Source organism: Polyodon spathula, chromosome 14 (assembly GCF_017654505.1).
Source record: "Polyodon spathula isolate WHYD16114869_AA chromosome 14, ASM1765450v1, whole genome shotgun sequence".
Classification (NCBI taxonomy): Eukaryota; Metazoa; Chordata; class Actinopteri; order Acipenseriformes; family Polyodontidae; genus Polyodon; species Polyodon spathula.
The window spans coordinates 3,894,709-3,909,018 of record NC_054547.1 but is presented as its reverse complement, the minus strand read 5'-3'; the positions used below and the strand labels follow the sequence as shown (position 1 = coordinate 3,909,018).

The window sequence follows — 14,310 nt, the reverse complement described above, 5'->3', positions numbered from 1 at the left end:
TCATCACAATACACTGCGATTGCATATCTAACATAGCCTCTTAGGAGGAGGCTAGGTGGTGCAGAGTGCTAATGTATCAATTTTACTCCCAGCACACCCAGTGCAGCAACGTATAGACCCTCACATGGGAGGTACCACTCCAAAGCAATATTTTATTTTTTAGTTATCAGTGAATAATTCATTCTCTGTATATGTAGCATGCTATACTACCAGCACCTACATGCCACTGACATTTCATGATGAAGAAGGTTCTGCTTCAAAGATAACACTTTGCAATAAGGGACAGTTCATGCCGGTTGTAATCATGCTGCTCATTACAGATGCAAGGTTTAAAATAATCTTCCCAGCACATTGGAACACACGTTTGTGTCCATTTACTGTATAGACATTCATATTCCTGCTGGTGTGACTGACAACGCAGTCAGTCACACAGGATACAGAGGGGATATCATTGGCAATGGAATTCACAATGGACATTTATAAACGTCACTGTTTGATTCTGAAACCCCGAATTCCTGATGAGTCTGTAATATGAAGTTATTGTCTCTGCCCCTCCTGAATTCGGTGTCAGTGTGCGCTACAGTCTTCGCTCGGAGAGTAGCTTCTCCTACGAATAAATGTGAGAATAATTACAGAATCAGCTGACGAAACGCTGGAGTTAAACAGGAAATAATATATTAGTGCAAATCTAATTATATAACCATATTCATGCACTCGCCTCTAACCAAGATGTCAGAATACTAAACCACGATTCTAACCATCAGGTCACAATGCCCAGCATCTCTTTGCTATAACACTCAGTTATAATAACTAGGGTATGTTGCTCCCCACTGCTCACTTTTAAGCACTGCCCCTCCAGTTAAATGTCTGATCAGCTGTTGAACATTAAAAAAATAATAATTAAGTCTGGGGGGCACGAAAAGTAATAAATAAATAAATAAATAAATAATCTGGTGTTGGGCATGTGAAACTCCATGGCTATTGTTAATTATGAGGAAATGTTGAGCTCTGCATCCAAGCACTGAGTTCTAACACTTGGTCATCCTGATTGCAAGGCAGTAATCTGAACAAACCCTTCAGATTCTAAGATAAATTAATAATAATAAAAGTCCCCAGTTTGTAATAATTCCATGACACAGGTAACAGAGAGCAACATCAGCCTTCACTAACATCAGCTATTTCAGATCTAAAACTCTAATCTCTGATGAGAATTCAGGGACCAGGACTCACAAGCTAGAGCCAGGAGGCAGTGGAGAATAAAAAGGCAGGACTCAGATCGATATTGTATCACTCTGTCTGACTGGCAGGGCAGCCTGCTTTGGGGAAGTCATGAAAAATTCATGAAGGAAGCGGCCAAGTCATCTATAGGATGAAGAAAATAAAGCAGCAACGAGAAATCCCCCCGGGCACTCGCTGGCACTTAATCGGCTGCACTGCGAATGCGAATAAATGCTGCTTTGCTTCATTGACAAACTGTCATACTGGCTCTGCCTAACTCTATGACAGTGTGTGCAGAGTGCCAAGGGCTGCTACATGTTGCTGATCTGTTTATTGTTTTGTTGAAATCCACGACAACAGTTGTCTATATATATATATATATATATATATTATATATCTAGCTCTATATATTATATATATATATATATAGTATATATCACCAAACGTTTCATAAGTATTCACCCCCTACCAATAATGTCACATTTTGTTGAATTACAAATAATGTGTGCACAGTTTTTCAAACAAACTTTTTTTTATTCAAAGCTGTACTGGTTAAACTGAACACAGTTTATGAGGAGGAGGTTAAATGTCTGCAAAACTTGCAAAGAAAATTTACAAAATAAAATGTACTGGTTGCAGAAGTATTCAGCCCCCTAAGTCAGTAATTGGTGGAATCACCTTTTGCAGCAATTACAGCTATGTGTCGTTTTGGAAAGGTCTCTGCTAGCTTTGCACAGTAGGAAGGTGACATTTTTGCCCATTCTTAATGGGAAAATTGCTCAAGTCCTGACAAGTTTGTTGGGGATCGTCGATGGACTGCAATCTTCAAGTCTCGCCATGAATGTTCGATTGGATTCAAGTCAGGACTTTGACTGGGGCACTCAGGAACATTAATTCTCTTCTTGTTCAACCACTCTAGTGTGGCTTTGGCTTTGTGCTTTGGGTCATTGTCCTGTTGAAATTTGAATTTCTTCCCCAGTTTCAGAGTATTGGCTGACTCAAACAGAATCCTCAAGGATTCGCCTGTACTTTGCACTGTCCATTCTCCCCCCTATCCTGACAAGCTTTAAAGTCCATGCTGAAGAGAAGCATCCCCATTAAATAATGCTGCCACCACCGTGCTTGACAGTTGGGATGGTGTTGTGTGGTGTTGGGCATGAGCGAGATGTAAATGCGAGGAATTTAGACCAAAAAGTTCAATTCTTGTCTCATCTGACCACAAAACCTTTTCCACATGTCTGCAGTATCATCTACATGCTTTAAGATGATGTTTTTTGATTAAAGGCTTCTTTGTTGCCACCTGTCCATACAGGCCAGATTTGTGTAGGGACTGGCTTATTGTTGATGTGTGAACACTGACTCCCATCTCAGACACAGAACTTTGCAGATCTCTCAAAGTCATTGTTGGCTTCACAGTGACATCCCAAACCAGTTTCCTGCTTGCCCGGCTGCTCATTTTGGGAGGGCGACTGATCTGGGTAGTGTCTGGGTGGTATGATGCATCTTCCACTTCTTAATGATGGACTTCACTGTGCTGAGAGGGATAATCAGAACCTTTGATAATCAGCACCCTTCTCCTGCTCTGTCCATCTCTGCCACTTTATCCCTAACTTGTTTCGAAAGTCCCTTGGTCTTCATGGTTGCTTTGTTGGAGCACTATGTGAGCTGCAGCTTGAAAGTCTACCTGAGGGAAATTATCTACAAGTTAAACCACTTTGAGTACACACAAGCTGAAACCATTTCACAAATTTTGAGACCTTTCAAACAAATCATTTGAACCTGAGCTGATTTACGGCTGCAGTAGCAAAAGGGTTGAATACACATGCAACTGAGATTAATCTGTTTTTCTCTGTAAATCTTACTTATTTATATTCTATATGTATTTTTTTTTAACTTTATCAATGTGGAGTAGTTTGTGTAGATTCTACATATAAAGTCTAATTTGAAAGCGTCGTGGAGTACGCTCAGGTGCCAACAAAATGTGAAAACTTTGCAGGAGGGTGAATACTTCTGCAAACCACTGTGTGTGTGTGTGTGTGTGTGTGTGTGTGTGTGTGTGTGTGTGTGTGTGTGTATACACACACACACACACACACACACACATCCTATATAATTAAAGCGATAGCTCTCTGTAGACCGTCTTGTTCGCAATGATTGCAAACCAAATGCAAACCAGAACGAAGTGTAGCGTGAAATGTATTAAACAAACGCAATGCTATTTGCATCATTTTAACAAATGCTTTGCAGCTGCAGTTCTTATTTGTGCTTTAGCCTTAAATGAATATGTAATTCTGGGCGTTCCTGCAGAAATTTGCAAAAACAGGGTGGAGAACAGGGTGCAAATGAGGGATCAAAATAATTGTAATGAGATGTCACTAAGATGATGCAAATAATATTTAAAAATAGTACAATGCAGCTCTCTTCATTAACATATTAATTCTTAGAACATACAATAAAATGTGGACTTTGCGAATTGTCATAATGAAAATGCAAATTGTGGCATGTCTGCACTGCGACTGGTCAGTCATAGTACATCTACCCCTCAGTCTGTAAAGCAGGTGTTCAGGATGAATTCACGCATCTGATTACCTAATGATGAATGTTGGATGGGTAATATTATTTGCTATAACTGGGTGTTATTTCTGCTTGTTGAATCGGAGTGCTTTATAATTCTACAGCACCACTACTAATAATAATAATATTAATATTGCTAAAAGCAGAATTCTGGAAACCCTGTATCCTCAAATTTTTTATCTGCTATAACATAATGCTACTAAAACTGCAAATACAAGTCTGTCAATCCATTTCAGAGTTACGATGGCTGAAGCTTCTCTCTTGGTGTCTGTCACTTCACCATAATTCTTTGACATAATTACAGGCTTATTGTGTACAGCTGTGTGTTCATTATTCCTTGTGTTATAATAATAAATATACTAACTCGTATATCGTTTTCATGTTTACCAGCATTTCTCTTTCTGACACGTTGCTCACTTGACATCCTACTCTGATAGAGCTCTCTATCTATAATTTTCAATTCCTCATTGCAGGGGTCTGAATTTCGAGCTCCTGCGTGTTTCTCAGTCAATTGTCAAATGTTTATGACAGCATACAGTGAAAACAACAATATTGCCTTTAGTTAACAACATTAGCTGCGAATGTAGATTGACAGCAACTCTCGCAGCAGCCCCGGCAGCAAATAATACAAGGCAAATAGCATTCAGTATAGCAAGACATCCAGGGAATTAGAGATTCAAAAACAATTTGAGAGTAATAAGTGAAAGCCACTGAATAGAATGAAAATGCAAATGTGTGGAGGACTCCAGAACATGTTTCCAAACAAGAAAATGCTCTGCTTAGGTTTTTTTTTTTGTTTGTTTGTTTTTTAAAAATCATTTTTTTTGTTGCTGCAAATCAGACTGAATTAATAAGAAATATCTGCCTCGGCTCCAAAGTTTTATTGCAAAAAAATAAAAAAATAAAGATTTTTAATTTTTTTGGTGTGTATTTTTTATGCTGATATTAATGTATTAAGAAGGGCTAGAGCAGTATTTTTTTAATGGCAAAAAATAGCTTTTTTTCCCCCCAGCGTTTCACAGACTAAAAATAGGTATTTCAAGATATTTCACAGTTTAAAATAAACTACGTAATAAAGCAGAAAAAATAGCGTTGTCACAATCAAAATCAGTTATTATACAACAAATGTTCCTACATATTTAAATGCTTACCTGAAAAATAGTAAATGCTAAATTGTAGAATACTTTTTAAAACACATTCTATTTTCACCATCAGTGATAATATATATATATATATAGATAGATAGATATATAGATAGATAGATAGATAGATAGATAGATACACACACACACACACAAGGCACATGAAATATCCCCTTCTTGTATTAGACAAAACAATCTTTAGCAGAAATATTTCTGATCTTTGGTGTCTTTTTCATTAAAGACATTTTAAAGAAATCATGTTACAGTAGCTCTATCCAGTGTGTTCAGTCATTTATCAGAAGCACTAAACCAGTTGCCAGGTTCATGTAACATGTAGTGCAAACGTTTATTAAGTGATAAAAAAAAAAAAAAATATATGTATATTTACACTATTCTTTCAAAAATGGGAATTTTCACAGGATCTGCCTATTACACAGCAATGGGTACAATTCACGGAAATAGTCAAATCTGTGATAACTGTGGAAAAAAACACAACCTTATGTATAAGACTGAGAGCTCATTTTTAAAACTGTATCACAGTAGCTTCTCAGTTCAAGTCAAATTGGATTTGGGTCAAGTCCAAGACATTTAAAAAAAAACTGGGGTGCAAAAGGATCCATCTTCCAGCTGTATGGTATGGCCTATACTTATTAAGCAGATGTTGACTGTGGAAGACAATCAGGGTTCATAAATCATACAGAATATTGTAGAAATGAATACTATGGTCAACCATATGTGCACTTAGATGAACCTTATTTTATCTTAAAAACAAAAAAAAATAGGACTACAGTAATTTAAACCACCAACTGGCCTATGTCTCCTGCATTAATGCAAGCCAACCTTAAATCACCCTAGCAATTTTTACACCAATTTCAGCACCAAGGACAGCAGTCATAATACTGTTGGTCAAATCTGTATGATGATCAAGTTATGACTGCAGTACAACTATATACATACCAAAATAACTATCAATTATAATAAAACACCTCGTGAAAACAATTGCATGAATGCTGTATGTCATGCTTTCTAGTCAGCAGATACAAACTAGTAACTATTTTAACCTGTGCAGTTGGCCTATCATTTATAGTTGTTATATTGGTATGAGATTTTGTTTTCCCCTGTCTTGACTAGTACTGTGTATTACAATTCAGACTGCTGTTGTACTGAATTAAAGGACAAGTGGAATCTCTCTGACAGTGACTTTCTTGCGATTTCAGGTCAGAGTAAAAGTTTTAAATTAACTAAATAAAATGAAGTGAATGAAACAAGCATCAGAAGCAGTCCCATTCACAGCACAGCAAAGCCTTCTGTAAAATGTAGGATTATGCCGCAGTCAAACTTGGAGCTGAATCTGCAAATAACTGAGTTTTTTAATGAAGAAAAAAGTCCAGAGCACTCTCGGATTGTATCGACTTGGAAGATTGGTATCTCCTTGCACACTTGAAGCTTCCTGACAGTTATTGCTTAAGTAACAGTGCAGTTTATGTGCATTATGCTCAAGATAAGGACTTCTGAAACATTATTGGTTGGATCTCTTGCAGCATGACGTAACATAATGTTAAACAAAATACCACTTATTCTAGCTTTATTAGATGTGCAGGAGATGCTCTCTGGTAAACCCTTAATAGGCTGACTCACTACGCCATCTGGAAACCGAAGGGTTACTGTAAATGAAAGAGCCTTTATGCGCTCAAAAAAGGGAGCATGGGCGCTTTAAACAGTACCCTAATTACAACATTTATAACCCAGTATCTGGAATTGAATTTAGACAACTTGAGGCTGTGCTGGCATGAAAAGACTATTTGATTAGAACAGCAGTTGTTTCATTTGCAGTGCAGCAGATTGCAGAGCATCTCTATCCGGTATGCAATCTGTATTCATTACGTTTGTAAAGGATGATCCATGTCCTGACTCGGCGCAGATAATTTCATGCAGATGCACACTGCTCCACATGGCCCCCATGTTTTCCTATCGCCATCACCACACAGGGTGCACAGCCCTGCTGTTTGCAAATTATTATTCCTTTATACGAAACTAAAAGCCTCAGGTCATCTTGGGCTTCACATCACAAAATATAGAAATGTGTCAATATGAAAAGTTTAAACATATTATAATTACCACACAAACATCAACACTGATGCTCATTTAATAATTTATATTTACTTTACATATTTTTTGTAAAACTGGCCTTCATAATACACTCACAATGGAAAATATATAAAAATTATATATTCACCACGATTACTTATTTCTTCATTTTAACCAAGTTAGATCAATATTCTGCCATTATAGAGCCATAAAATGCATCTCATAACAAAAGACACTAATACAGACATTTCCCAGTACAGAACGGTTTCTCATATATTAAAAAAATCTTAATTAAAAAAAAAACTAACTATGAACATGAATATTCATGTTACAACAATCAAACAACATAGACCTGTAGAGTGCCTTTCATCATTATCTGTCATGCAAATATTACGTGTACAACTTGGTTGCATATTGTACGGCAGCACAGAAAGCAGATGTGGCCTAGAAAGCTGTAGTGGGAATAGGCTGAAAATTTAATAAAACGTACTTTATCTGAAGTTTGTCCCAAAAAAATGTTCTTGCAAAAGAGGCAGCCCCCCACTACTTGTGTTTACCCAGGCTATAACCAGGCAGTTAAAGTCTGTTGAACGGGCAATATTATATTCTTCATTAAGTACACAGTAAAAGGACTGGACATTTCTTAAAACAAAAATGCACTTAATTTTTTGCTTGCTTTTACAAAGCAACGATTTAGTTATTACATTTCCAGAATGCCCTGTTTTTTTTGTTTTGTAATTGAAAATGTTTGCAAAAATCAAACCTTGGGGCCCTTGCTTTCCACACACTCTATCAAAAGGATTTTGAGGAACAGCAACAGTTTTATCAAAAAATGTGTTAGCCTAATAACCAAGAGGTTATTCCTATAATTAAGATTAACATTTTGAAATCATACTTGTCTAAAGAAATTTTAAATGAATGCGCAGAGGGGTTAAGCTGTGGTGTAGCAGTGCACTGCATGAAAATGGTTGGAATTCCAGTTAGGCCTCAAAAGTCATATTTCCACAAGAAAACAACATAGACCAACTACATACTTTATAAGATATACCATTAAGTTACAGCTATTGGTACAGAAATTAATTGGTTTAAACTCTTATTTCCAGATCCCACTACCAGTATATTATAGAAGAATGGCCTTCAGCTCAGAGGATTATTTATAACCCAATATCATCCCACCTTCAGGACATTATTGATCCACACCAGTAAACTACAGTTGTGTTGATCTATTGGATATGTTAAAAGAGCACTGCAGATTTTTTTGTTTTGATTATTTTTACCAAATAACCAATGTTAAAACACTTTCACTGCACCTTCACATTTACTTACATGTGGTATTATATAGGCCCAAGCAGGGAAAATAGGGATATTTCTTACACGATCCTAGGCTTTAACTGTATCATAACAATCGATTAAAACATGGCGCTTTTTTTGCATCTTCCTCTGCTGTACATAACCAGTACCATTTCTCCAATAAAGAGCTAATAAAAAAATAAGTCATGGGCGGGGGAAGCCATGGGCCTCTGTGAATAAACCTGATAAACTCTGATTCAGCCTTTAATCCAGGCACTCAGCTTGCTAAACCCACCGCTGTGGCACAGCACAGTGAGAGCAGTCCCTGTCGGCAGTGTGGGGACGGGGGAAAGGGGGGGCGGGGGGGGGGGGGGGGGGGGGGGGGGGGGGGGGGGGGGGGTGGGGGGGGGGGGGGGGGGGGGGGGGGGGGGGGGGGGTGGGGGGAATGATTATAATGATCAATAAGCAATCCAGGTGGAGGAGAAGACACCAGCAGGATTCATCACCCCCTCTGATTCACAGGGGCTGAGCAGCACAAGGATTTTGCATCACTGCATGCACATCAGACAGCATGTGCTTCTACAGACATGCACTGGAGTATTGTGCAAGGCAGAATGCAACGAATTTCCCATTCACATGTAGGTTCAAGCTTGTTTATATAGCAGTAACAACACTTTTTTGTGGTGGCAGATGCTGTAATCCAACAGTTATTTACAATTGCTCTCCAATATTTTACACACACACACACACACACATATCTATATATATATATATATATATATTTTTTTTTTTTTTTTTTTTTTTAAGTAGAGCTATGTTGAAAAAAAGTCTAGGAAAAAATATAATTGAATAGTTGTTGAATAGCGGGATACATTTTACAGGGCAACCCTGACCCTGACCCTCTGATTTAGCAAGCATTAATAAGCATGTCCCAAACTCTTTCATCAAGCCTCATTCGTGCATTTTTAGGAGAAATGGCTTTTGTTCCAAACATCACAATAGTATGTTGTATACACATTTTAAACCAGTTGTTGTCACTTGGAAAAGACTTGGAAGGTGTAAGACTAGATCAGACCTCGTCTGCATGCTGGTCCACACCTATTAAAGTCCATGTCTTCCTTGCAAAAAAAGTCCCCTTCCAGTTATATCTCAATTGTACTGAAATATAAAACGACGGAGCTGTTGGCTGTAGGTTCAAAGTTAAGACAAACTAATTGAAAGGGATTCGGAAGGTAATTCAGGGTAGAAAAGGGAACCGCAGTTGTTCTCTGGTTTCAACTGTTTCTTTACATTTCTTATTGCTTTTGTTCATGTTTCATTTACTGATCTTTCCAATCGCTCATGCACTGGTTTATGGAACAGACACTTGTCATTTGCAATAGTTTTGCCTAGAGGGGACTGCAAGTACATGTTGCAACAATCACCATACTCTACAATTGAATTTCTGAACAAGCACTTTCCCCAACAGATTGACTATTTTTACAATCACTTCCCCTTCCATCGAATTTCTCTACAATCAAATGCTTCTTCACTCAAATGGCACTAGACATTTGTCAGGGCAAAAGGTTTTTTGGGAATGGTGTACAGTATGTAGTTCTTCTTAGTTTATGGCTGTGTGGCCTCAGTTTGTCAGTATCAATAGGAAAGCACGGTATTCTTTATAAGAAAAGAAACTCCCTAACCTTCCACCACCAACAACACCCATTTTCTAGAGACTTCCGTCACATAAATATTATCCCTAGACATTAACATCACTACCATCAAACACTACAATAATCATCTGCGCCTATAATGCAACGTCACTAACCAGCACCGCCCACTAGGGGAAAAAAAAAAAAAAAACATACCCACCACAACAACCCCATGGCACTGCACATTTCCACAAAGCCTTTAAGCTGATTGAGGCTGACCAAATCTGTTTCACTGGCTTACATTCCTTCAAAATGGCCATCTTTAGTTCTAATATCACAGGGTTTTACTGTTTCCAATTTCCCTGTTTGAGACTGACAACCGGTAAGCTTAGAGGGATAAAACACTCCAGCCGAGTGCCAAGCAAATGTGCTGATATCTCGGTAACGCTTTATATTGCGTGGCATAAATTAATATTAATTGCATTTGATTGCATATTAAATTAATGTTAAATGAATATTTAATAGATATGCAATTGATATTAAATTTACGTTCAATTATTACTTGTTACTTTCCATTAACATTTAAGTCAGATTAAATGTATTTTCAATTAAAAACATGTACACAATGAGAAAGTATTACATATTTTCAAGGGTAAGAAAACGTAATACGTTACCAATATCTCTATAGTGCAGCCTGAGACTGCTTTATTATTTATTTTATGTATTATTCTTTATTTATGTGTTCAGCCATTCAACGATCCCCCAACCCCACCCCTTTAGAAGTAGATTAAATTCTGGCTGGTTCTCATTTTAAAAGGAAATTGAATTGACAGAAAAAAAGATAAAGCAGATGAGGGGAGGGTGGGGGCACACTTTTTTTTCACAAGCAGCAACTCTGAGCTACCCCTAATGCCCTCCCCCCGCCCCACCGCATAAGTTTTTTTTTTTTTTTTGCAGCAACAGCAAATATCCTGTTGGACGCTTGGCCGTATCTTCCTTTGCAATCGATAAGGCTCTTTGCAAAGCACTCCCATTCATCTCATGGCCATAAAATTTGATTAGCGCTGACTACAGCACTGTGGGGAGATGAGCCGATAGAGAGTCAGGCTGCAGGAGACAGCGTCCCACACTTTCAACGCAGCTTTTTTTAGCCCCAACAAGGCCTGTTAGTGGCTGCATGTAAAAATATTACCCAGTGGGAATACAGACACCATGCCAGCAGACTGTTTCCTGCCTTTTACTTAATAAAATTCTCTCCATTAAACCAAAATGACAACCCTGATAAGGCTCTGCTCTGTGTTAATAAAAGAAAACAAATGACCAGGCTCCGCTGAAAAGGCCAACAGGCACGCCTTTCATTTTTATTTCTATATTTGTTTAACATATTCTGGAGGGGTAAAACTATTGGAAACACCTGCCATAATACTATTAATAGGGTGTAGAATGGCACGAGTCAGAGGTGTTGCGTGTTTTTGTGGAATACATGAATACTCCTTCTACAAAAGCACCTCCCTACTATTATCCTTCTATCAAGGTTGGGCAGATCTGCTGTCTTGCCTACCATGACTGAAAGTGACTTACAACAGGGAGATGCAGCTTGTATACACCACTAATAATCTGTCAAGAAATATCCTTGTTATCCTTGTTATGTTAAATGTAGTCCGACCCGTTATGTTCAGACCCACCACTGGCATTTTGCAGTCATTCAACAATGAAAGTCATAAACTGTATTGCGGGGGTGGGTAGAACTAAACTAAGACTCAATTCATATATTTGATAAGAAAGACACATTAGACAGTTAAGCGAGAGAGAGGAGCTGCACACCTCTTGATTCAAGCTTTGTTGAACAAGCTGTGGTAGACAGTATCAGTGGGTAAAGCTGATGGGAAAGATAGCACTGAGCAGCTAGATTGCAGCTGGTTCACTACTGTGGCATTGCCTAGCTGGTGTATACCAACAAAGCCAAGATTCAGCGAGTTCCATTTCATACACCCACTTTTTATAAGCTTGATGTACTTTAACTAAACTGGTTGGTCCCCCATTTCTAAAACTTTATTTTCAGTACTACTGTACATCATCTGGTTCAGTCCCACATGGCAGACAGCATGGACAGATGTACAATATTATCACCGAGTTATAAAGTTGCGTTATAGTATTTGTTTCAACTAAAACCCCATACACGGAAGTGAAGAGAAGATTTTATGTCCATTTGGAATGCAAAAGTGGATATCAACGTGGAGTACCTGGGTCCAGAGATCGGTAGACTTTAGAAGTCTCTGTAATGGTTGTTTTCAAAAGTTCTGCTTTTATCTTCGTCACAGACAATGGCAATCCCACAATTAAACAACTATCAAAACATAACGCTCCTAATGAAATGCACCCTTTTCAAGCTATAATGGTAACTCCACAATGATGAGAATACATTTAGCTAGTTATGCACACAGAAGTCCTTTATAATTATTTGCTGCATCCCAAAATTAAAAACAAGTTATTTTCTTTACTCTATACATCCTTTGAGCTCAAGCAACTATTACACGAAACACATAGAATAAACTAAACCACTCTTTTTTTGGGTGTTGATTGTTACTGTATTAGATGTTGAGTACTGTAAGGTGTTTTGTCTTTGGGATATCTGTTGCTTTCTCACCTGGGACTCCCGTACGTTTTCCACAGAGAAGTTGAACCAGACTCGGAATCGTGGATTGCAGGTGTCTGGCCGGATGAAAAGGTCAAACTCAAACTCACTGATGTAATCCACCCGTCCCAGGTTACCTGTTGAGACAGAATGCTCAAACCTTAGTACCTTGGTAGTCTGTCGCATAATCAGACGCAAGCATCTCCGAGGGAAACGTACCTATTTTAGCAATAGGGATATAGTAGAGGTGCTCATATATACTGTACAACATATATCACACTGGGAGCCGCTTACCCTTTCTGTAAGTTATTGAGCACATCTTAATCTGGGGATATAAGAAGGAAGGTCTTTACAAACTTACATATGTCACACTTCAGAGTTTTTGAAAGATGCGATTAAATGTAACATATTTTGAAATATTAAGTAAAAGTACTTCAAATCTTGGCCCTTTCAGCCGCACTCAATACACTCACCCACCTAGGGGTCACCATGTTGCTAGGAGATGTTACTCAGGGAACACGGGTGAGTTGAGACAATGTATCTCACTAAGATAAGTGTATATTGCTTTCCAAACCCTGCTGAAAAAGATGCTACATCTCAAGAGGACTTCCTGTTTCTAGTACAGCAGATCAATAAGCAGATCAATCAATAGATTCTTTACTTGGAGCTTCTTGCTGAGGGTCTGAATACAAACCGATCTCCTCCTCTGATGTCTCAGAGTTAAACCCCTATCCCCAGACAGCAGGAGGCATGTGATGAATGAGGGACCATGTGGCTCGCTGCGTTTCATTGGGCCAGCCAGCGCAGTTTGAAGAGTGTGGGCTGGACAGCCAGGTGCCAGGTAGCACAAAGCTAATTACTGACAGATGGGGCAACCACCATGCTGCCTCAGCAAATTCACCTCCTTCTGTGACCGGAGGCTAATCTGTACTCTTCCTGCAAGCTCTTCAGATGTTAACACTTGGCTTGCCTAGATGCGTCCACACACCCTGTTCAAATTACTCTGGAGGGATTCACGACCATTCCTCAATCAGTGCCACCTCTAATTCCTTCAGGGAAGCTGAAAGGGTGAAAATCTGAAATGAAGCTTGTATTCCAGACTCTTCACTTTTTCACCTCTAATACAGTATGTATGTTCTGCACTACTACTACCATCAAGGATTATCAGTGATAGACAGTATGCAGTTTTGTATATGGAAGCATACTCTACAAGCCGAGTCTATAACAAGGCAATACAATCTACTGACTTACTAAGTTAACAAATCCAGCAATGATGGAGTCCCGATTGACAACAAAAGCATCCTAGTACAGTCTGTGACATCATAATTCCCAAATACACAGCTCCAATATTCTCTTATAAACTTCCCATTGCTTCAAGCTATCTAATACTGACCACAGAGCAATGTTTATGGCCCTTGCTATGTGTATCCCGTCTGCCTGTGCATCAATGTAAATGTATCTAGGTGGCAGATGCTGTCTAAAGTATGCACATGAAAGATCGTTGCATTGTGATTGGGTGCACTCACAAGTAGTGCCCAACCATGAACAGAACCCCAAAACTCCAATAAACTGGCTGTCAGTAGATGTTCATCCAATAATGAATGTACAGGATAGCCCATTTACGCAAAAGGATGTGCTACGTACTGCAAGAGTTCTCATTTTTGGTCAAACCCCTTGTGACATCATGGCCCAGGCTGATACCAGCAGGAAAGGGACCTAGAGACTGTTTAAA

The 14,310-nt window shown here is 38.6% G+C and overlaps 1 protein-coding gene across 1 annotated transcript in view; it reads right to left on the bottom strand.

Annotated features, from left to right (window-relative positions):
- The window catches only part of LOC121326901 (cytosolic carboxypeptidase 6-like), a 260,712-nt gene that overhangs the window by 226,920 nt on the left and 19,482 nt on the right, over positions 1 to 14,310 (bottom strand). The window contains exon 3 of the mRNA XM_041270542.1: positions 12,591 to 12,715. Within this exon, the coding sequence (XP_041126476.1) occupies positions 12,591 to 12,715 (125 nt within the window). The remainder of the gene's footprint in view (positions 1 to 12,590; positions 12,716 to 14,310) is intronic.